The sequence below is a fragment of the Chelmon rostratus genome, chromosome 7, assembly GCF_017976325.1.
Source record: "Chelmon rostratus isolate fCheRos1 chromosome 7, fCheRos1.pri, whole genome shotgun sequence".
NCBI classification, from domain to species: Eukaryota; Metazoa; Chordata; class Actinopteri; order Chaetodontiformes; family Chaetodontidae; genus Chelmon; species Chelmon rostratus.
The window spans coordinates 18,920,856-18,942,922 of NC_055664.1; the positions used below are offsets into that span (position 1 = coordinate 18,920,856).

General features: G+C 40.0%; 3 protein-coding genes across 3 annotated transcripts; all 3 read left to right on the forward strand.

Moving 5' to 3' along the window:
• Positions 1-742: 742 nt before the first annotated feature.
• On the forward strand, positions 743-7,974 carry LOC121608705 (extracellular calcium-sensing receptor-like). The gene is made up of 6 exons (XM_041939998.1): positions 743-903; positions 1,124-1,421; positions 1,589-2,359; positions 2,575-2,802; positions 2,980-3,103; positions 7,061-7,974. Exons 1-6 carry the CDS (start codon positions 872-874, stop codon positions 7,972-7,974), a joined length of 2,367 nt encoding a protein of 788 aa, XP_041795932.1. The 5' UTR covers positions 743-871.
• A 399-nt stretch (positions 7,975-8,373) lies between these two features.
• On the forward strand, positions 8,374-11,620 carry LOC121608711 (extracellular calcium-sensing receptor-like). Its single transcript, XM_041940011.1, has 6 exons — positions 8,374-8,522; positions 8,634-8,922; positions 9,122-9,934; positions 10,022-10,249; positions 10,401-10,524; positions 10,701-11,620. Exons 2-6 carry the CDS (start codon positions 8,668-8,670, stop codon positions 11,618-11,620), a joined length of 2,340 nt encoding a protein of 779 aa, XP_041795945.1. The 5' UTR covers positions 8,374-8,522; positions 8,634-8,667.
• A 3,607-nt stretch (positions 11,621-15,227) lies between these two features.
• LOC121609231 (extracellular calcium-sensing receptor-like) lies at positions 15,228-18,496 on the forward strand. Its single transcript, XM_041940812.1, has 6 exons — positions 15,228-15,350; positions 15,457-15,745; positions 15,986-16,798; positions 16,939-17,166; positions 17,350-17,473; positions 17,574-18,496. Exons 2-6 carry the CDS (start codon positions 15,491-15,493, stop codon positions 18,494-18,496), a joined length of 2,343 nt encoding a protein of 780 aa, XP_041796746.1. The 5' UTR covers positions 15,228-15,350; positions 15,457-15,490.
• Positions 18,497-22,067: the final 3,571 nt, after the last annotated feature.

Consider the following 22,067-nt stretch of genomic DNA (forward strand, 5'->3'; position numbering starts at 1 on the left):
TTTGGTGCTCGCAAGTGGACTGTTTTGATTCATTCTTCTTCTTTTCAGTTCTTACGCAGATGTTTATTATGTTTTGTCAAACGTACTATTACCTAACCCAAAATAAAAACAAAAACGATGCACAACATGTCTCTACTCAATACTGATTTGTCTTTATGTGAGTCAATCAATTGCTAGCCTGCGAGTCCCAGGTAAGCAGTAAACTATGATATTTGTGGCTCTTGCCAACGGAACCTGCCAGTATGCTAATGGTTAGCTGTCATGCCCAAGAGAAAGTCTGTCTTTTCCAAGACGCTTGCTCCTTCCTTTGAAAAGTACTTGGCAAAGAAAATGGTCCATTCATGACAGCATGAAAATAGCCGTCCCTCATCCTGATGAAAACCCCTATAGTTTGTGTAAAATGCATATGTGTGCACCTGCAGGAACGAACTGTATGCATTCGTGTCCCAGTTTGGGGGTTACGGTATAAAAAATCGACCAAGACTCAAAACTCTTTTCCTGTTTGCGTACATCCCTCCTCTTGTCCACCGTGTAGGTCCATAGAGATCGAACATCATTGTTCTATTATTATATTTTACGGTGCTGCAAAATGTATAAACGCCAGTGCCAGCTTATCATTTACATTAAAGTACATGTGATGCCACCCAGTGGTTTAGCTCTCTCAAACAGTATGACTTCCACACAGAGGTGGCCAGAGCAGGGTTGGGCACTCTTACAGCTGTTGTTGGTGGTGTCTTTCTCTCAGGCTGAGGAGCTGGTGTGCAGGCGGAGAGGGGATCCTGAGAGCCCCCAGCTATCTAAGGATGGAGACATTATATTGGGGGGAATCTTCTCTTTCCACAGCAGGTGGAAAGACAGACAGGATACCGACATGCACAAACCACTGCCACTGCAATGTGCAAGGTAAAGTATATGCTAGAAATCTATATGAATGTAAAATATGAAAGAGGAAGTGAGCATGGATACAAGAGAGGTAAGAAAGGTAATCAAACTAAGTATTAAAATCAGAAAAAACATGCTGTTTATATTAAGACCATCAAATGCTTTCAATTACAATTATATTGTTTCTTCTTTAAGTACAAAGTGTTTGCAATTTCATCTGTTTGTGTCTGTCCACATCAAGTTTGAATTTCAGAGGGTTCCAGTTTGCTCAGGCTATGCTCTTTGCTATAGAGGAGATTAATAACAGCACTGACCTACTGCCTGACATCTCTCTGGGCTATAAGATCTATGATGCCTGTGGGTCCATTTCTAGAGGAGTACAAGTGGCACTGGCTTTGGCTAATGGTAATGAAGTTGTATCTACGCCATTCAAGACACCATGTGCCAGACCTGCCCAAGTACAGGCCATTCTGGGAGAAACCTCTTCGTCTCCTTGCATGGCTATAGCTACTGTCATCGGACCCTTTCATATCCCACTGGTGGGTAAGATTGATGAAAATTAAATTAAATGTCTGAAAACGTATTACTCTGTAGTTATTCCAGCTGGTTATATCACAAAGGGTCAAAGTAATTGCAGTGCTCTGTGCAAATGTTGTATATTTACATCTTTATCCCAGGATTCAATTTCTTTTTTTTTTTCTTTTAGATCAGCCACTTTGCTACTTGTGCTTGTCTCAGTGATAAAACCAAGTACCCATCCTTCCTCAGAACAATACCCAGTGACTACTGCCAGAGCAGAACCCTGGCCCAGTTGGTCAAGCACTTTGGATGGACTTGGGTTGGAGCCATTAGAACAAATGATGACTACGGCAATAATGGCATGGCCACATTCACAGAAACAGCCCAGCAGCTTGGCATCTGTCTGGAGTACTCTGTGTCTTTCTTTAGAACAGATCCACCAGACAAAATTAAAAAGATAGTTGACATTATTCAGGCTTCCACTTCCAGGGTGATTGTTGCTTTTCTCTCCCACATGGATATGGATGTGCTGATACATGCATTGTCTCACCACAACTTGACTGGGTATCAGTGGGTAGGCAGTGAAGGCTGGATCTTAGATTCCCAAACTGCAGCCATGGATAGACATCACATTCTGGATGGTGCCATAGGCCTGTCCATCCCCAAAGCACATGTCAGTGGCATGAGAGAGTTCATTTTGGATGTGAAGCCGCTCAATACATCCAGTAACGAATTGTTTACAGAGTTTTGGGAGACATTATTTCATTGTCAGTTCAAGCAGTCAGAGTCATCAGCAGGGAATCAGAGTGAATGTACTGGACATGAAGATCTGACTGGAGTACAAAACAGCTTCACTGATATGTCACTCATGCCTATCTTTTACAATGTGTATAAAGGAGTGTATGCTGTGGCCCATGCACTTCATCGTATCCTCGGCTGTGATCAAACATGTCACAAGGTGCAGCTGGATTCATTCACGGTGAGCTGACCAGCAGAGTATTGAATTATAAATTTTTACATTAAGTCACATTAACCAAAATAAATAGATAAATAAATAAAAATGGTATAAAGTTTGAAAAGTAAATTGTTACAACCAGTATATTATGCTGTTGTGATAATACATCTGAAAAAGGTTTGTCAGACAATGATCTAGCTTGATGCATATCATCATAGATTTTACAACACATAAGGAAGATTCAGTTCAAAACAAAGGGAGGCGATGAGGTTTACTTCAATGAGAATGGAGACCCAACAGCAAAGTATGAAATTATAAACTGGCAGCCAACAGAAAATGGCATTGTGGACTTCGTCACAGTTGGTCTTCATGATGCATCTTTACCTGCAGACAAACAGCTAAATCTGCAAGACAAGTCTATTATTTGGGCACAGAACTCGCAACAGGTAAGCTGCCATGTGATCGCTGTAATTTTATAGAAAATCTATTAGAACTGTTATACTTGTCCAAGTTATTAGTTGTTGTGTTGATTGTGTTGAAGCATGAAAATTTACAATAGATTGTTACAGAGACAAAACTTTGCAAAAGTAAATCCTCATACGTTTTTCATTTTGTTCATGCAGGTGCCTCTGTCCCTTTGCAGTGAGAAATGTCCACCAGGAACTCGCAAGGTTCTGCAGAAAGGAAAGCCGGTCTGCTGCTATGACTGTTTAAGATGTGCAGAAGGAGATATTAGCAACATCACAGGTGCAGTAACATTAAATGCAAGAGAAAACAAAAATCTAAAAGTTGTCATGTTCACCTGCCAGTGTTAAGAATGGCATAATTTTACAAACTGATTTCAAAGGCATGGATATTACAGTAATTATGTCATCTTTTATGAAAACCAAAAATCAATAGATCAGATATTTTTAATTCTGTTAGTGGGGAAGCGTGTAAGGGAATGGTAGTCTGGAGGGAGCACAGCCTTGATGGCTGCCTCCTAGTGATCCCAGTCTGTGTGATCAAACCAGTGCTGAGTCTGCTATCTCTGGCCACACTGCAAACCTACTCTCACTGAACAGGAGGAACAGGAGGAGATACACAGTTATTGTGTTATTGTGTTATTGTGTCTTTCCACGGTGGTTAGGATCTCCTCATTTGAGTGCCTTTTCCTTTCTCTCCTTTACTAACCCCCACACACAGACATCCATGTGCCTTGTCTTGCATCCACCTTAAATCCACAGATCACATGGTAGCATGACTCAGCTCAATAGGACAGCTTTATTGTCCTATTAAGGACCAGTTGTCTGTGATTATTTGTTTATATGCATTGTGATAACAGCTGGTTGTGACGGTCAGTTCTCAGATTCAAACCTTTACTGTAAGCCTGAGAAATCGAGAATAGTCCTCAAATGTTGACATTTAAAGTGAATACCCCTCGTAAACCTTCATCCACAGTTCAGTTTTGGTCCCAGGATGGTGCCCAGTAATTATTAATTCCTATTATAATTGTATTATTACCATTAAAACAATATTCGAAATCTATAATTAATGTCTAACCAAACCTATTCAACCGGTTCCCAACGTTGGCATGCAAAATGCTTTCAGTCTTATCTGCAGAGGTTTACCATCTGTTTTTTTGAAACTGCACAAAATTGTGTTTGTGCTGCAGAAGTGAAAATTGACATTTAAAAACATCATGATATCTTTCCAGATACAAAATGTGTAACACTTAGTTATTAAGAAATAAAGAAAATGAATGAGAAATAATGAATAACAACTCTTTGCTCTCTATCTCATGCTTACAAGACCCAGATCATTCAAGTTAATTTCAACACAAGATACCTGTGCTCAAAAAGAGGATTCATTCTCAGTGAAGAACCTTGGACCCCTAATCTGTCTCTGTACATGTCAAAGAGCAGTGATTCCTAATACGCCTCTGGGGGTCATCAGGTGGAAACCTCCCTTCGGAAACCGGTATTTTGCCTACTTAGTCCCACGACACCTCCAGGAGGCTAGACGGTGAACTCCGGCATCCCAGAGTCACCCCCCCTAGTGCCAGTTCACACTGCTCCTACACAATCCAAACAGCACTGCCACGTTCAATTGACCCAGGCCTGGTTAGGAGATGCTCCAGGTAGTGGCCAGTACCGATGCTACCATTTAGCTAATGCTAATGCTAACTGCTAAGAAGAACAGCAGAAGACAATACAGTACCAATGCTACCATTTAGCTAATGCTAATGCTAACTGCTAAGCTAAATGCTAACTGCTAAGAAGAGCAGTTAATGTTAACTGCGAGATGCCAATTCTAACTGCTAAGATACTATCATACTACCACCGCTTTAGCTATTGCTAATCCTATAATGCCGTGGATATCATATTTGATACATGCATTTCTGAAACGTTTTAATTTACTATATGGTAAAAACTTTGCTAAAAACGATACAAACAAAAAAAACATATTTGCTATTTAAAAAAAACAATTTTAAATTGTTAAAGGGCCAAATAAAGTCTTCAAATTCAAAAAAATAGAATTTTCTGTCCATTATTTCTTGGGTCAGGCATTATAGGGTTAACTGCTACAATTCTACCACAGGCCTAGATGCCACATGTAACTGCGAAGTGCCGCACTACCATCATCTACACCTGCCTCTCACCAACAGCATCAATAAAAGCGGGGTGTGGGCATGCAAACCCTGGTTCGGGTAGGGGATAGAAAGTAAAGAGGTAGAATCAAAGATGAAAGTAGGGATTGGATACAAACCCTTGTTCGGGTAGGGGGTAGGGGTGCTGAAGGTGGAGGCCGAATCCACAGACTAGATTTAACAGCCTCTTCTAACATTTCCTTGAAGAAGCAACAAACCCTAACATTTCCTTCAAGAAGCAAACAAAACAGGAAAACAACCAATAAAAAAAAACAAAAAAAAAAAAAAAACAAGCCAACTCTGTATCTTACAACATAAACTCACATGAACAGGCCACATGGTCCCAAAGAGAGACTCTAGCTGGCCACACCCCCACCTTATCTACACTTCCTCTTCCTGGATCTCTTCCTATTGGGAGAGAGAAGATGGCAGAGCAGAGGAGAGGTTTCTTGTTCATACTTTAACCTCTTCTCCTCCCGGATTAGGCATGCATGTCCTCTGCCTCCCCCTACTCCCTCACTGCCTTTATTTCACCCCCCAGCCAACTACTGATATTTCTCCTAGTCCATATCCACTGACTAGACCTAGCAGCCTCATCTGACATCTCCCTCACTGTCTTCCTTAAATTTTGCCCCTGCACTCCCAGCTCCTTCAACAGTGAAACAGCTGACCCTGCAACAAAATCTCTACACCCCACTTCCACTGGGCAAACCCTGGTCTTCCATCCCCTCTGCTCAGATTCTGTCTTTAAATCTGCATACTTAGTCTTCTTCCTTTCATAAGCTGCCTCCACTGAATTTTCCCAAGGGACTGTTAACTCAATAAAATACACAGTCTTTTTACTCATGGACCATAAAAAATGTGCCTCAGATTACTATAAACTATTTCCTGGGGCACAACTAGCTTTCCTCCCAAGTCGACCTGCATTTGCCAATCATCAGCCCCTACCAGGCAGCCACCTACCTGCCTTCTCCCTGACTTAGCAGCTCTATTTTCCTCCCCCTCTCGAACAAACTGCACACCTAACCTCTCCTTTCTAGAACTTCCAGAATTCACCTTCTTCCTTCTCTCTTCAATGCCTGCGGCTAAGCTTCTCAGCACCTGATTATGCCGCCATGTATACCGGCCTTGTGATAAGATAATTCTACAACCTGACAAAATGTGCTTTAAACTTGCTGTACCTGAGCAGAGTGGGCACGATTGGTCGCCCTGTACCCAGAGTCTTAGGTTCTGCGGGGTTGGCAACACATCGTATGTCGCCCCTATCCTCCATATTCCACAGGTCCCTCCAACTAAGTTTCCTCTTCTCAACACCTTCCCAATTCAACCATTGTCCCTGTTTGGCCTGACCAACTGCTTTTGCCCCCTTAACAACTCCTCCTGCCTACGCACCTGTTCCACTACAAGCTTTCTTTTCTCCTTTAGACCTGCTTTGTTCCACACTGGTTTGCCTGGGCCAAGCCCCAAGCCTCCCCGGCCAAATTGAACATTTCCTACTATTTCTGCATGCCTAAGCTGCCTCTGCCTCCTGCACTGCCGCTCTTGGGTTCCATTTCCTCCCCCTAGTAGGATTCGGAACCACATTGCTAACTAACAGGTCCTTACTACCAGATAACAACAGTTCTGTCCTAACCTTAGTGCATTTAAACTCCTCTGTTAAACCTGTTAGACTGGATACTGGCAGCTGAAGCATTCCTTTCCCATACAAAGCTACATCGCTTAAGGACCTGGGAGCACCCAACCATTTTCTAACATAAGAGCTAACCAGCCTTTCCATTCTCTCTGCTACAGATAATGGGACTTCATATACTGACATTGGCCACATTAACCTAGGATAAAAGCCAAACTGCAAACACCACAACCTCAGTTTTCCTGGGAGCCCTGATTTATCTAGTCTATCCAGCCCTTCTGCAACATCCTTTCTAAAGGATACATGATACCATGTCATAAGGTTCCACATTTATCATGTGATAATCATGTATTGTCTGTCTTGTCGGCATAGAAAAGATGCAACATGGAGACAAAAGAAGACAAATGCAGTGAATAAGTCTAACACCTGCCTTAATATTTTTCAGATTCCATCACATGTGTGAGATGTGACCCTGAGTTCTGGTCAAATGAGAGAAGAGATGCCTGTGTAAAGAAGGAGGCAGAGTTTCTGTCATATGAAGAGATTATGGGAGCACTGCTCACTGCAGCCTCCCTCTCTGGAACATTTATGACTGCTGTTGTGGCGTTCATTTTCTTCAGATACAGGCAGACTCCTATTGTCAGGGCCAACAACTCTGAGCTGAGCTTCCTGCTGCTCTTCTCCCTGGTTCTGTGTTTCCTGTGCTCTTTGACCTTCATCGGCCGGCCCTCTGAGTGGTCCTGCATGCTGCGACACACAGCATTCGGCATCACCTTTGTCCTCTGCATCTCTTGTGTTCTGGGGAAAACAATTGTGGTGTTAATGGCCTTCAGGGCCACACTTCCAGGTAGTAATGTGATGAAATGGTTTGGGCCTGCACAGCAGAAACTCAGTGTTCTGGGTTTCACTCTTATACAAATTGTCATATGTGTCCTCTGGTTGACAATTTCTCCTCCTTTTCCATTTAAGAATTTTAAGGAATTTAAGGACAAAATCATCTTGGAGTGTGCTCTGGGCTCAGCTGTAGGCTTTTGGGCTGTACTTGGGTACATTGGACTTCTGGCCGTGTTATGTTTTATTCTTGCTTTTCTGGCTCGGAAACTGCCTGACAATTTCAATGAAGCCAAATTTATCACCTTTAGCATGTTGATATTCTGTGCAGTTTGGATCTCTTTTATTCCAGCATATGTCAGCTCTCCTGGGAAGTTCAGTGTTGCTGTGGAGATATTTGCTATTCTGGCTTCAAGTTTTGGACTGCTGATTTGTATTTTTATTCCAAAATGTTATATAATCCTACTGAAACCAGAGAAGAACACAAAGAAGAGTATGATGTGGAAGGCGGCAGCAAAATCATTCTGAAAAATCAACTAGGCATCTTTATTTTTTTTTAAGAGTTGCACTTTATGTATATATGCATATATATATATATGTGTGTGTGTGCAATAAATGCATAAGCCTAATACCAATTTGCTTTCTGATTTCACAACCATTAATGTAGTTCATGAAACTGCAATCAAACAATAAATTCAGTTTCACAGAAAAAAAAAAAAAAAAAAAAAACATCTGTGGCTTGACTTGTTTGGCTTCCTCTAGTCTCCTGAGGCTGAAGTTCAACCATGACAACTTCCCCCACGTTGTTGAATGTGTATAAATCCCTGCAATGGGCTGTAGAGCTGTTTCGCCCGGCATGAAGAGAGGAGCAGAGCTATGCCATTGTTGAAGCTGATCCTCTTGGTTCTGCTGATTGAGAAGGGAAACTCTGTGTGCCGACTGCAAGGCTCAGGACAACCAGCTGAGCTGGCCAAAGATGGCGACCTTTTTATTGGAGGCATCTTTTCATTTCGCACAGGGCAGGATTATGTAATTAACACATTTCAGAAAATTCCAGAAGTACGAAAATGCAAGAAGTATGTATTATTAGGTCAATGTATTTTAAATGGTCCATGCTCAATTTTTTTACTGTATTTGAAAGAGAAATATAAAGATTTATTTTGTCATCCTATCTTTCATCACCCCAGCTTCAATTTTAGAGAATTCAAATTTGCTCAAGCAATGATTTTTGCTATAAATGAGATCAACAAAAATCCTCATTTGCTCCCACATTTTAAACTTGGCTACAAGATCTATGATAACTGTGGAACTATGGACATACTGAGAGCTGCATTGTCTCTGGTGAGTGGACTAGAGGGAGAAGTCACTGACGGCAATTGCTCTAAAACTGAAACAGTGCAAGCTATCTTGGGACATTCAGGATCAAGACCAACTATTGCATTTGCACAAGTTGTTGGAAGGTTTCAGATACCTGTGGTAAGTAAAAGAAGCAAAGTAATTGAAGTTTAATTTTATTTAATTAAGTCTAATGTAACAATGTGCTGTTGAAAATATTTACAGTTTGTTACAGTGTTCTGCAAAATGATAACTGAAGGCTGAATCTATATAGATTTTATGATTATGCAGTGATACCACTCTTTCAGTGCCATTAAAATGTTTGTATTTTTCACTGCAGATCAGCCATTTTGCCACATGTGCCTGTCTGAGCAACAGGAAAGAGTATCCTACTTTTTTCAGAACTATTCCCAGTGACTACTACCAGAGCAGAGCACTGGCAAAGCTGGTCAAGCACTTTGGTTGGACCTGGATTGGGGCTATAGCTGTGCACAATGAATATGGCCTCAATGGCATAGCTGCATTTATACAGGCAGCACAAGAATATGGAGTGTGCATTGAGTATTCTGAAGCATTTTCATCATCAGATCCCCCTGATAGCCTGCTGAGAATAATAGAGATCATTAAGCATGCCACTGCCAAAGTGGTTATGGCTTTTATGTCTCACAGAGAAATTAAGTTGTTGGCAAAAGAACTGTATAAACAGAACATTGCAGGACTGCAGTTGGTTGGCAGTGACGCCTGGATCACAGATCACTCTCTGACTGACAGTGAGGGACACAGCATCCTGCTTGGCTCACTCGGCTTCACTGTCAGCAAAGCTAAAATCCCAGGGCTGGAGGAGCACCTGAGACAGCTCCACCCCTCACAGTTCCCTGACAGTCTGTTTGTCAGAGATTTCTGGGAAGACATGTTTGACTGCACTCTGAACAAAGCTGCAAACAAACAAAGAAAGCCATGCAACGGCTCTGAGAGCCTGCAGAATGTTGAATCACAGTTCACTGATGTGTCTGAGCTGAGATTCACTAATAATGTATACAAGTCAGTTTACGCAGTGGCTCATGCTCTTGACAACCTGGTTAAATGTGTAGAGGGCAAAGGGCTCTTTTCTAATGGCAGCTGTGCTGATACCAAAAACATCCAACCATGGCAGGTAAGGAGGCAGGGAAGTTTGACAGAGTGATAACAGCATGAATCATCATCATTTAATTTGATTTAATCCCTGTAATTTCTTTATTAGGTCTTGCACTTTCTGAACACTGTGAATTTTACCACTGAAGAAGGGGAACGAGTCTATTTTGACAGCAATGGAGACTCACCAGCAAGATATGAACTTGTTAATTTACAAATGACAAATAAAGGAACCATGGAAGGAGTGACAGTTGGCATTTATGATGCCTCTCTTCCAGAGAGTCAGCAGTTTGTCATGAATAACATCCAAATTGTCTGGAGAAATGGGCTGACAGAGGTAAAATAGAGAGTACAGTTTGGACTGTTCTCAGATTTACTGAAAATTGCTTAAAAAATCTCGATATGGTGGGGGTTTTTTATGTCTATTCAACCACACATCTTGATTGCAGAAAAACTGTGTTTATGAATTGTGTTTATGTGCATAGGAGATGCCTGTGTCAGTGTGCAGTGACAGCTGTCTCCCAGGAACTCGTAAAGTGCTGCAGAAAGGAAAACCCATCTGCTGTTATGATTGCATACCCTGCCCAGCAGGCGAGATCAGTAATTTAACAGGTAAATAAACAATGGAGCAGTATTTCATTTTGCTTGAAATGCAATAGTATATGTTACACATCATGACATGAGGTAAATAAAACAGAAAACCAGACATCCAATTTTATCAATGCTGACTTCCGAAACCAAAACATTGATTTAACTGCACATTTATTTAATTTATTTTTATCTTGCAGATTCAATACATTGTATGAAATGCCCACCAATGTACTGGTCCAATGAGCAGAAAGATGCCTGCATCCCCAAAGCAATCGAATTTTTGGCATATGATGAAATCCTGGGAACATTGTTAGTCTTATTTTCTCTACTGGGAGTTTTTCTCACAATGATCACAACACTAGTCTTCTACTGCCACAGAGAAACCCCACTGGTACGAGCCAACAACTCTGAGCTGAGCTTCCTGCTGCTCTTCTCCTTGACTCTGTGTTTCCTGTGCTCTCTGACCTTCATCGGCCGGCCCTCTGAGTGGTCCTGCATGCTGCGACACACAGCATTCGGCATCACCTTTGTCCTCTGCATCTCTTGTGTTCTGGGGAAAACAATCGTGGTGTTAATGGCCTTCAGGGCCACACTTCCAGGTAGTAATGTGATGAAATGGTTTGGGCCGGCACAGCAGAGACTCAGCGTTCTGGCTTTCACTCTTATACAAGTTTTAACTTGCGTTCTTTGGCTGACAATCAACCCTCCTTTTCCTTCCAAAAATTTGTTGCAATTTAACGACAAAATCATCTTGGAGTGTGCTCTGGGCTCAGCTGTAGGCTTTTGGGCTGTACTTGGATACATAGGACTTCTGGCCATGTTATGCTTCATTCTTGCTTTTCTGGCTCGGAAACTGCCTGACAATTTCAATGAAGCCAAATTTATCACCTTCAGCATGTTGATATTCTGCGCAGTATGGATCGCCTTTATCCCAGCGTACGTCAGCTCTCCTGGAAAGTTCACTGTAGCTGTGGAGATATTCGCTATTCTGGCCTCCAGTTATGGGCTACTTCTCTGCATTTTTCTACCAAAATGTTATATCATTTTGTTTCGGCCGGAGCAGAACACTAAAAAGCACATAATGGGAAAGACAACTTATCATGACATACATCATTAACCATTGTTCAAATCACTTCTGTGTGTTTTGCGTCTGTTGCTGCAGTGTTTTTTTTTTTTTTGCAACCAAAATGTAATGTGGACATAGTGTTTCTTACTGCATCTGAATTTGTTTCAATAAATACATCTTCAACTACATTCAAGTCTGTCGAGTGTTATTTTTTACACATTTATTCAGAAAAAAAACTGTCCTCCACAACTAAAATAGTAAAAAAAAAACTTAAAAGAACGTTGTCTATATGTACAGCATCTGACAAAATGACAAATAAGTAAAGAATATTAAGAATATTTCCATACTTCATGAAATAAGCCCCCAACATTGATAAACTACTGGCACCAACAGCAACACAACATTTCGTAATAGTTGCACCAAATTAGCAAGGTAGTATACGAAAAGAAGTGTGTAGTTCTGTTCACAGAGCTGACTGGAGTCTCAAAGCAATTTTGTTATTATAAGGGCGCTTAAATGTTTTATGTACTGTTGCATTACAACTGATGATGTAGTTCTTTTACATAGTATTTTTAATGACAGAGAGATATAAGAAGTTCAACAGAAAGTTTATGCTCTTAGATGAAAGATTACAGCTTGCTTCGAATATAATTTTGGTTCTCCAATTAAATAACTTACTGGTGCAGTACCAACCAGAACTATTACTATTACTGCCTCTACGATGAGTAATATGAGACATATAATATATATAGGAGCCAAAGCATGCTAGATGTGATTTGGACTATGGAATAGGCCTTTATTTCATTTCTCTAAGATAGTTGCCTACTGCCATATCCTACTTTGGACATTGGAATTCAGTTTAACTGTATTAGCGAGATAGCTAGATCGCTAGATCGCTAGATAGATAGATAGATAGATAGATAGATAGATAGACCGTACAAGGGTTAAGGACACGGTATGCAAACTTCACTTACAAAACTTCTTCACCCCTGTTTCAATTAATTAATTACAGCTGAAAGGTATATCTGCTGTAATTTAAAGTATCCCAATTTCTTACTCTCACTTTTGTAATTAGATGTAATCAGATTAATGGATAGTTTAATGTTTTACTGAATCTTAATGCAGTACTCACATTTCCATAAGTACATTGAAAGACATATTAGTCCCTACAACCATTTCTCCTGTCCGTAGGAGCTCTTTGTGTGAATGCACTGTAGAAGATGTGGATGTGGATAAATTCACTGTCTTTGCCCCTCATATTTGTCCAGATCTGTCATGCAGGATGTATGACGAAAATAATGAAAATCATCCAAACATTGCTGATATAGTATGGCTGCCATTGTTTTTTTACATCTTTGGCTCAGCTTCATTAACATTTTCTTGAACCAGTGTCTCCAGCAAATATTGAAAGTTAAAATGCAACAATAGCGGATAAGGGGGATGTTAAGGGGGCATGCATTCATAAGATACTATGTAGTTTATGGTAGAAGAAAAAGAGTGGCTTTAGTCCCGAGAGGAATTTTGCAGCTTTACAGGCCAGGCTGGGGTTAAAATGAGGTCAGGAATACAAGGATGAAAAGGTGGCCACTGTGCAGAACATGTCAGGCAGTGGTTAGAGTGCAAGATGTACCATAATCTAATGCCACTTCCCTGTAAAGAAGAACTGTGTAAGAACTGTGTAAGCGAGAAACTTTATGACAACACTACTAAAGTGTGATTCTGATAAGGTTCAATTAAGCATGCGGCCTGCAACATGACCCCAGAACTTCCCAGACATGTATTTAAAAAACATATTTGCACAGACACTGATACTCAAAGTTCAAATATACAATGATGCAATCCAACAGAAATAAAGGTGACACATGTACATACACTAAAACAACATGGAAGAAAAACATGGGAAGATAAATAAGACCCCATCTGTTGTGAGCATGGCTTCATTACCCAGTGGCTTGACTCTTGTGGGAAAGCTGCAGCAGGGAGACACAAGAGATTAAAAACTGGAGATTGCCTCATCCTTTTACACAACAAGAACAACAGGTGGCATATAGCCTCGAGGATCTATATTAATGAACACCTTTGTCACAACATGTAAATGTTATATTCTAAGTCAATTAAGGGTTTGTTTTGATCTCTCTGCCACGTCCTTCCTTGTTATTTTTTGTCTTTTAGCCCTGACATCATCTTTGCTGTGCATTGCCATTGTTGGGCCTACCAGCAATCTAAACAATATGTTTTAGTTACAATGATAAAATAAAATTACATGTTGCTACTGATCATGTTTTGGATTACTTACTCTTCAGTTAGAGAGCCCTGGGAGACCACAAAGGGCCTAAATCTCCTGCCCAATGTCCCTTTGTGTTTATCAACATCTAGCTGCTGTCCATAAGGGCATAGGGTCCAAACGTTTCTGACCAATACTACGACTTATCAGTCTGAATTTTTAATTGTATTACAGCAGAAAATCTCTTTATTCTTATTGTGCAGTTGCAGTATACCAGGCCTGCATGACGCCAGGAAGTAACATTCAGCCATTGAAATGCTATTTTATCTGTTTTAAATCCAAATTAAATTTATTTTTGCCCGATAACGATATCACTTGAGATAATCCGTAAAACGGTTGCATCACAGAGTGTCAAATGTAATTTTATGGTTGCCTTTTTTGTGAACAAGTTGATCGACAAGAGCAATACAATGGTACAGTGAAATATGAGTTGATTTTAGATTTTTTAGGCTTTCCACCTCCCTAGTTCAGCTGCCGATGGAGCATACAGCATTGTTTGGCTGCAAAGCAATGAATATGTGGTATAACATTTGTTTGATTGTTTTATTTCATTGTTTTCAGTATGCAGTGAAACCGTGATCAACTAACTAGGTGGTAAATCTATCATTAGTAGTGATGATAGACAGCATCAACATTTGCAACAGGAAACACTGCAACATACTGCATTGCATCAAAATCTCTGTCTTTGGTGTTGCCACATGACACACACACATAGCCAATACAATCTGTACAATAAAGATACACCAGTAAGTTATGAAACAGTCATACAAAAGGCTACACATTCTACTAAATTCATATTTTCAATATTTGAAAATTAGGGAAAAAAGTATGATCCATGTATACATACATGTAGTCCATGTATGATTTCTTTTTTTCATTTAAGCTATTTCAGAGCTTCTATGAGAAAATAGTGAAAATGTTTGAAAAATTCCTCTCACAGTGTTAATAAATTCTTTAAAAAAAAAATACAGAATCTGAACCCGGTTTGCTTAGTCACAAACACACAAACAAACAGGAGACAAAACATGACCTCTGTGTCAAAGAAAAGAAAACATACTTTAAAAAGCTATGGAATGGAACGACAAAATAAGACAAATAAGAAATATTTTGTGGTTGTGTCTATTGCATACTTTTTTTTTCTCTGTCCCTGGGGACATCTGCATCATTTACTTTACACCCTGAAGCATCAGGTCCATGGACATGGGCATGGACGTGAGCTCGGCTGAAAAGGCCAAGGCAGGGTATAAAGAGTGCCAGGTGAGGCAGAGCTAAAGAGGCCAGCCTGCAGAGTGAAGCAATGCCACTATTCGAGCTGGTCCTTCTGGTTCTTTTGATTAGGAGGGGGATGCCTGTGTGCTGGCTGCAGGGGAGGGCACAACCACCTGAGCTGACCAACGCTGGAGACTTCATCTTAGGTGGCATTTTCACCTTTCGCACAGGATACAGAGGCAAGGCTCCCACCTTTCAAACCCTACCTGATCCTCCAACGTGCCTGCAGTAAGTATGTGTGTGGATTTCTTCTGTTGTATGCTGTCTTGTTCACTACTTTTTTTTTTTTTTTTGCAAATCAAATTATTTTTGAAAATGTCTTTTTTTTTTCTAGGATCAATGTAAGAGAATTCAAATTTGCCCAGACCATGATCTTTGCAATTGAGGAAATAAATCAAAATCCTGCGATCCTTCCCAACCACACACTGGGCTACAAAATATATAATTCCTGCGGAATGACAAACATTATTAAGTCTGCTATAGATTTAGCAAACGGGCAGAGGGAGATCATAGATGAGAGGAACTGTACAAAGGCTGACACTGCACAGGCTGTACTCGGCCACTCTGGCTCTGCACCCACGATGGGATTTGCTCGGATTATAGGAAGGTTCCAGATACCAGTGGTAAGTATTGTACTTTTATGTGCATAAATAAATATGAAAGCACCCACTTAAAAGTATTGTAAATCACTGTTATTTGAGTCATGGTAATCTTGGATATCTCTAATTTTGGATTTCAAAGAGTTTCTTGTTTAACTTGTCTAATGATGAATAATTTAAACTTATTTTGTGCTGTATGAAATTTTTTAAGATGATTAATGTGTAGTGAACAAATTTCTATTTTTCTAAAATTCTTTTGCACAGCTCAGCCACTTTGCAACCTGTGCTTGCCTCAGCAACAGAGAAGAGTTTCCATCCTTCTTCCGAACTATTCCCAGTGACCTCCACCAGAGCAGAGGCCTGGCAAAGCTGGTCAAGCACTTCGGCTGGACCTGGGTGGGGGCAATAAGCAACAAAAATGACTACGGTATCAACGGGATTGCCACATTTATACAAGCTGCACAAGAAGAGGGGGTGTGCGTAGAGTACTACCAGGCATTTGAGCAAACAGGTCCTCTTCATGAGTTGACAAAAGTGGTTCAAACTGTGAAGTACTCCACCTCTAAAGTCATTGTGGCCTTCATGTCCCACAGAGAAGTGAATGTGCTGGCAACTGAGTTGTACAAGCAGAACATCACAGGAATGCAGTGGATTGGCAGTGACGCCTGGATCACAGATCACTCTCTGACTGACAGTGAGGGGCGCAGCATCCTGCTGGGCTCCCTGGGCTTCGTCGTCAGCCGAGCTAAGATCCCAGGATTGGAGGAGCACCTGAGACAGCTCCACCCCTCACAGTTTCCTGACAGTCTGTTTGTCAGAGATTTCTGGGAAGACATGTTTGACTGCGCTCTGGATGAAGCTGCAAACGCACAAAAAAAGCCGTGCAGCGGCTCCGAGAGCTTGCAGAATGTTGAATCATATTTCACAAATGTTTCTGAGCTGAGATTCACTAATAATGTATACAAATCAGTTTATGCCGTGGCCCATGCTCTCCACAACCTGGCCACATGTGAAGAGGGGAAAGGCCCTTTCTACAATGGCAGCTGTGCTGATACTAAACACATTCAACCATGGCAGGTGAAGAAGAAAACAAAGGAGTTATTGTTTTGAAATAATTAATTTATTCATGTCCTATAAAACTCAGATGTAATTTGAAATTACACAAAATTGCAAAGATAGAGAGCTTGCTGTACTTAAGACCCTTCTCTTCTCTACAGGTGCTACATTATTTACAGAATATGAACTTCACAACAAGTCAGGGGGAAAGAGTGACTTTTGATCAGAATGGAGATTCACCAGCAAGATATGAACTTACAAATTTACAACACATAACCTCAGAGACCATGCATGTCGCAGCAGTCGGTGTTTTTGATGCCACTTTGCCCAGTGAGCGTCAGTTTATAATGAACGGCATGAAGATAGTGTGGGGAGGAGAAAGTAATACGGTACATATTGCTTTGTTCTCACATTTCTGGTTTGTCAGTCACAATGCTATTCTGCATAACATTTAATAATCCACTGACGTGCTGGGTTATATAACTTGATTTAATGTTACTAAATAATGTTCAAATTAAATATCAATAAAAAAAGTGACATACAACTCCTCCACATATATGTACATGCACCAGGTGCCTGTGTCAGTGTGCAGTGAGAGCTGCCCCCCAGGAAAACAGAAAGTCCTGCAGAAAAGAAAACCTGTTTGTTGTTATGACTGTATACCATGTGGAGAAGGAGAAATCAGCAACGCTACAGGTTTGATTAAGAAAAACAGAAATTTTACACTGTATTTGGTACGTGTTTTCTGTCTCCCTGATTAGGACCTAATCAATGTTTTTGTCTCTTTCAAAAACAGACTCTTTGGAGTGCCTCAAATGTCCCATACATTATTGGCCGAATACCAGAGGAGATAAATGCATTTTGAAGGAAATTGAATTTCTGTCTTACGCAGAGATAATGGGGTTAATTTTAACATTATTTTGCTTGATGGGGGTGACTTTGACAACTATGATAGCAATAGTGTTCTTTCACTTCCGGGAAACTCCTATTGTCAGGGCCAACAACTCTGAGCTGAGCTTCCTGCTGCTCTTCTCCTTGACTCTGTGTTTCCTGTGCTCTCTGACCTTCATCGGCCGGCCCTCTGAGTGGTCCTGCATGCTGCGACACACAGCGTTCGGCATCACCTTTGTCCTCTGCATCTCTTGTGTTCTGGGGAAAACAATCGTGGTGTTAATGGCCTTCAGGGCCACACTTCCAGGTAGTAATGTGATGAAATGGTTTGGGCCTGCACAACAGAGGCTCAGTGTTCTGGGTTTCACTCTCATACAGGTTGCAATCTGCATAATTTGGTTGACAATAAATCCTCCATTTCCATACAAAAATATGAACCACTACAAAGAGAAAATTATTCTTGAGTGCAGTCTTGGATCACCTGTGGGGTTCTGGGCAGTGTTAGGGTACATCGGACTCTTAGCTGTCCTCTGTTTTGTTCTTGCTTTTTTGGCTCGAAAGTTACCGGATAATTTCAATGAAGCTAAATTCATCACCTTCAGCATGCTGATCTTCTGCGCAGTATGGATCGCCTTTATTCCAGCATATGTCAGCTCTCCTGGGAAGTTCACGGTGGCTGTGGAGATATTTGCCATTCTTGCCTCTAGTTATGGACTTCTTTTCTGCATTTTTATCCCCAAATGTTATATAATTTTACTGAGACCGGAACAAAATACCAAAAAGCATATAATGGGAAAAACAAAAGACATTCATGACTTTCACTGTTAATTTTATGTTGCTGCAATTAATTTCTTCTTCCTTATGTCTTATTGTTGATTAATTACTTACTGTCACTGCTGTTTTTTCCCATCATATAAAGGAACCTACTGTACCATTCTTCCTGAAGTACTTGTTCCTACTTTTCAAAAGTTGTTCTCCATAATGTTGCATGACATACATAATCATTAATATGTAGTTGATTTTTGCATTGCTTAATTAATTAGCCTCACTCAACATCGTATATTCATTTATATGTCATAACACTACACATGTACAGCACATAACATATGTTATAACAAGTATATTATTATAAGAAGTCCAAAACAGTACACACACATATATATATATATATATATATATATAGCCCACAAAGCTTAAGCTACTAGATTTTTTTGTAACTTTCTTCTTTCTTCAAGGTTGTGGTGAATTTGCAATATTTTTCTGCACAAATCTGAAAATAAAAACCCACAAAACATGATTCAGACATGATTCCTGACAGGCATCAGGTCAGCATGATGTCAATTTTGTCATCTACCTCTTTCCTTAAGGGTGCAGGAATTCATCATCATCATTTCTGCATGGACCATATGGCTCCAGTGAACATGTGTGAACATGCAAACACCGAGTGCACAGAACCCCATGCATATCTGTTTATTGTATATCTGGAACTTAAAATGACAAATGATAAGTTTGTGATCCAACAAATAAACATTTTGACCTGAAATAGTAGACAAACCAAAGGTGTAACTCCTGAGTTTAAGGAATAATTTTTCATTATTTACATCTATGCTTTTACTACTGTAATATACCTTGATGGTATACATGAAAAAAGCCTGTTGTTTATTGTGGAGGGCTATAGTGCAGTGTATGGACAGAACGTGCAACAAGCATTACATGATGTAGTTGTTCTTCAATAATCCAGTTTCTTACTAATGCAGCCCATGGGATTAGATGTTAGTGTATCAATAATTTCAGCATCTGGCTAATTAATCAATTAACAAAGTAGCTAATTAACTTCAGTGACAACAGCCGCCTCATAAATTATTACATATATGCTTGGTTAATGCACTACATGGCCTACATGACAGTTAAATACAGGATTTAATTAAAATTTATTCAGTGTTTATTAACAATCATATAACACATTCACAATTTAGTTCAGTTTTTCAGAATCAGCTGTAAAACATTTGACCAGTTCAGCCCTAGTAAACACTCTACACCGATAAGATTGATTGTTATTTTGCAACAGGGCCCACGTGTATTCTTGTCAGGTTATTCTTCATGCCTGACATCCTTCAGTCTTTCGTCTTCCGCCAAAAAAAAAAAAAAAAATTTGCATGGACCTCTGAGGATGGCCCACTAAGTTGCCTCCTACACCTGAGTATCAGAAAGGAAGCTATAAAACACATCCGTCCAAGAATTCTGGCTGTGCCAAAGGCGAGGCTCTGAGATGACTGTCACATTTGTCTTCTTAACTCTGTTCACTTGGATGGTGTCATCTGGCACACGGCTCAGACTGGACCGGAGTACTGAGCTCAGTCAGTGTGTGCATCATGAAGAGAAACATGGCTCAAATCCATCATATAAAAAGGCTGTTATTCATGAGCAAACAAAAATGACACTGACATGTGAGAGGTGAGTAAATTCTTGGTATATTACAGTGTTTTCTCTATTAATTTACTTCACTTGTATCTTGCTCATTAACTTGCTTTTTCTTGTTTTGTCAAGGACATAGATAACCCAGTGTGGTTTCCCACAGATTCATCAGCAATTAGCTTGAAATTTAATGATCTCCTCAGCAGGGAACCAGTCTGAATTATGGGGGCCTAAATACCACATTGAGAGACCCCTCAAAAGACAATTAGACAATCTCTAGAGGAACCTTTATGAGTTAGTTACAATTCGAAGTCAGTTTACTTTAATTATATACAATATAATAGTCTCACAGTTGGGTTATTACACTTCTCATGTTGCACTGTTAGATGTTTTCCCAGTATTGCACAATTTTTTTGCTTTTTGAATTGCAGTTTAGTATGTGTGTCGCTACAAATGGTGAGCAGTTGGGTGATTGACACAGTGTATAACAGCAGAATATGTGATAATTTGCAACATGATGTGATATGAAGTGATGTTTGATGTTTTTATTTCCTGTTTAGATGTCCTGAAATGAGTGTTGCCTTCAGGATCAAAAAAGACTGTACACTCTTTGCTGGTGTGACCTCAAAGTGCAGGTTCTTTAATGGCTGTGTGAACGTGTTGCAAAGAGCGAAGGAGGCTGTGAATGGAGAGAAGTGTCAGTTTCAGCAGTTGTTGGTATACCAGACCAGCTGTCTTCTACTTACAGTAGAGGTGAGCACTAGAGGTTGATGTTAAGAAGAATCATCATATTCAAATCTGAATTCAGAACAGCACACTGAACAATTATTTCAATTTTTGTGTGGAACGTGTGCATTAATTATGAAATGCATTATAATCTTATATGTTTGTAATTTTTCTTCATGCAGATAAAGACTGATAATCACAGCACACATCTGAATTACAGAAATATTGGTCCTTCATCTGTTCTCAACATTACCCTTGTTGGAATGGACCACTGGAAAACAATGGATTGCATTTGCATCTGTAAGGCATGCAACCTTGAAGTCATACTCCTGCAAGGCTTTTGGTACAGAGAACTTGGATCTGCATTGCCAGAATTCCTTATCTTCATTAAAGTGAGCATGGTGTCCTCAGTAGAATCAAAAAAGGCTTATGTACACTGAAAGTTTTTTTTGTGGTGCCTTAATACTGCCTCAGTCTCTCAAGAGTAGCTGGTTTTACTGTATCACCAGTGCTCGTCTCTGCTGGAGGAATCGTAGCAGATACAAACACAGTAACACACAGTAAAAAGCAGAATTGTTCCAACCATGGCAGCTATTTACTAGCTATTAATTAAGCTGTATAAAGCAGGTTATACATTTCACTTTTTACTGTCAGTGATGGATACTGTGAGGACAAATATCAAGCAATCTGAATTTTGAGGTGATTGCAAAAAGACCTTGTGTGTATGTGTTTATGCGTGATTTGTATAAAAATCCAATATTTTCAGGGCTACACATAAGTGTGGGCAATACAGGAAAAATCACTGTATGTACAGTGCAATTTTATATTATTATATTGATAATTATAATATAATATATTTTCTGGAAATTCAATTGAGAAACCCTCAGCAGAATAAATATTTTTTTGGTAATTCTTTGAATTTATGTGTATTGTTGCGAATATTCTGTACAGTTGCCACAGTACAAATGCTATAGAAAAGTCTGATAGTTGACAAATTTATATCATCTCACTGCGTACTATATACTGCCATATTGCTCAACTGTATTTGCATGAATGTGAGTGTCTGAAGTAACTAATATTCATATCTTGTCAACAGAAGCCATCAAAGTTCTATGCACCCGACTGTCCAAAAGAGGCATTTCTCACACAAGCAGGTAATATTAAAAACAAAGATCACTCATTCAATAAGTCATTCATTCGTAAATGTTTTCCTCAGATCCGTTTCCTCCATCAAAATTACTGCTTACGCAGGCAGAGT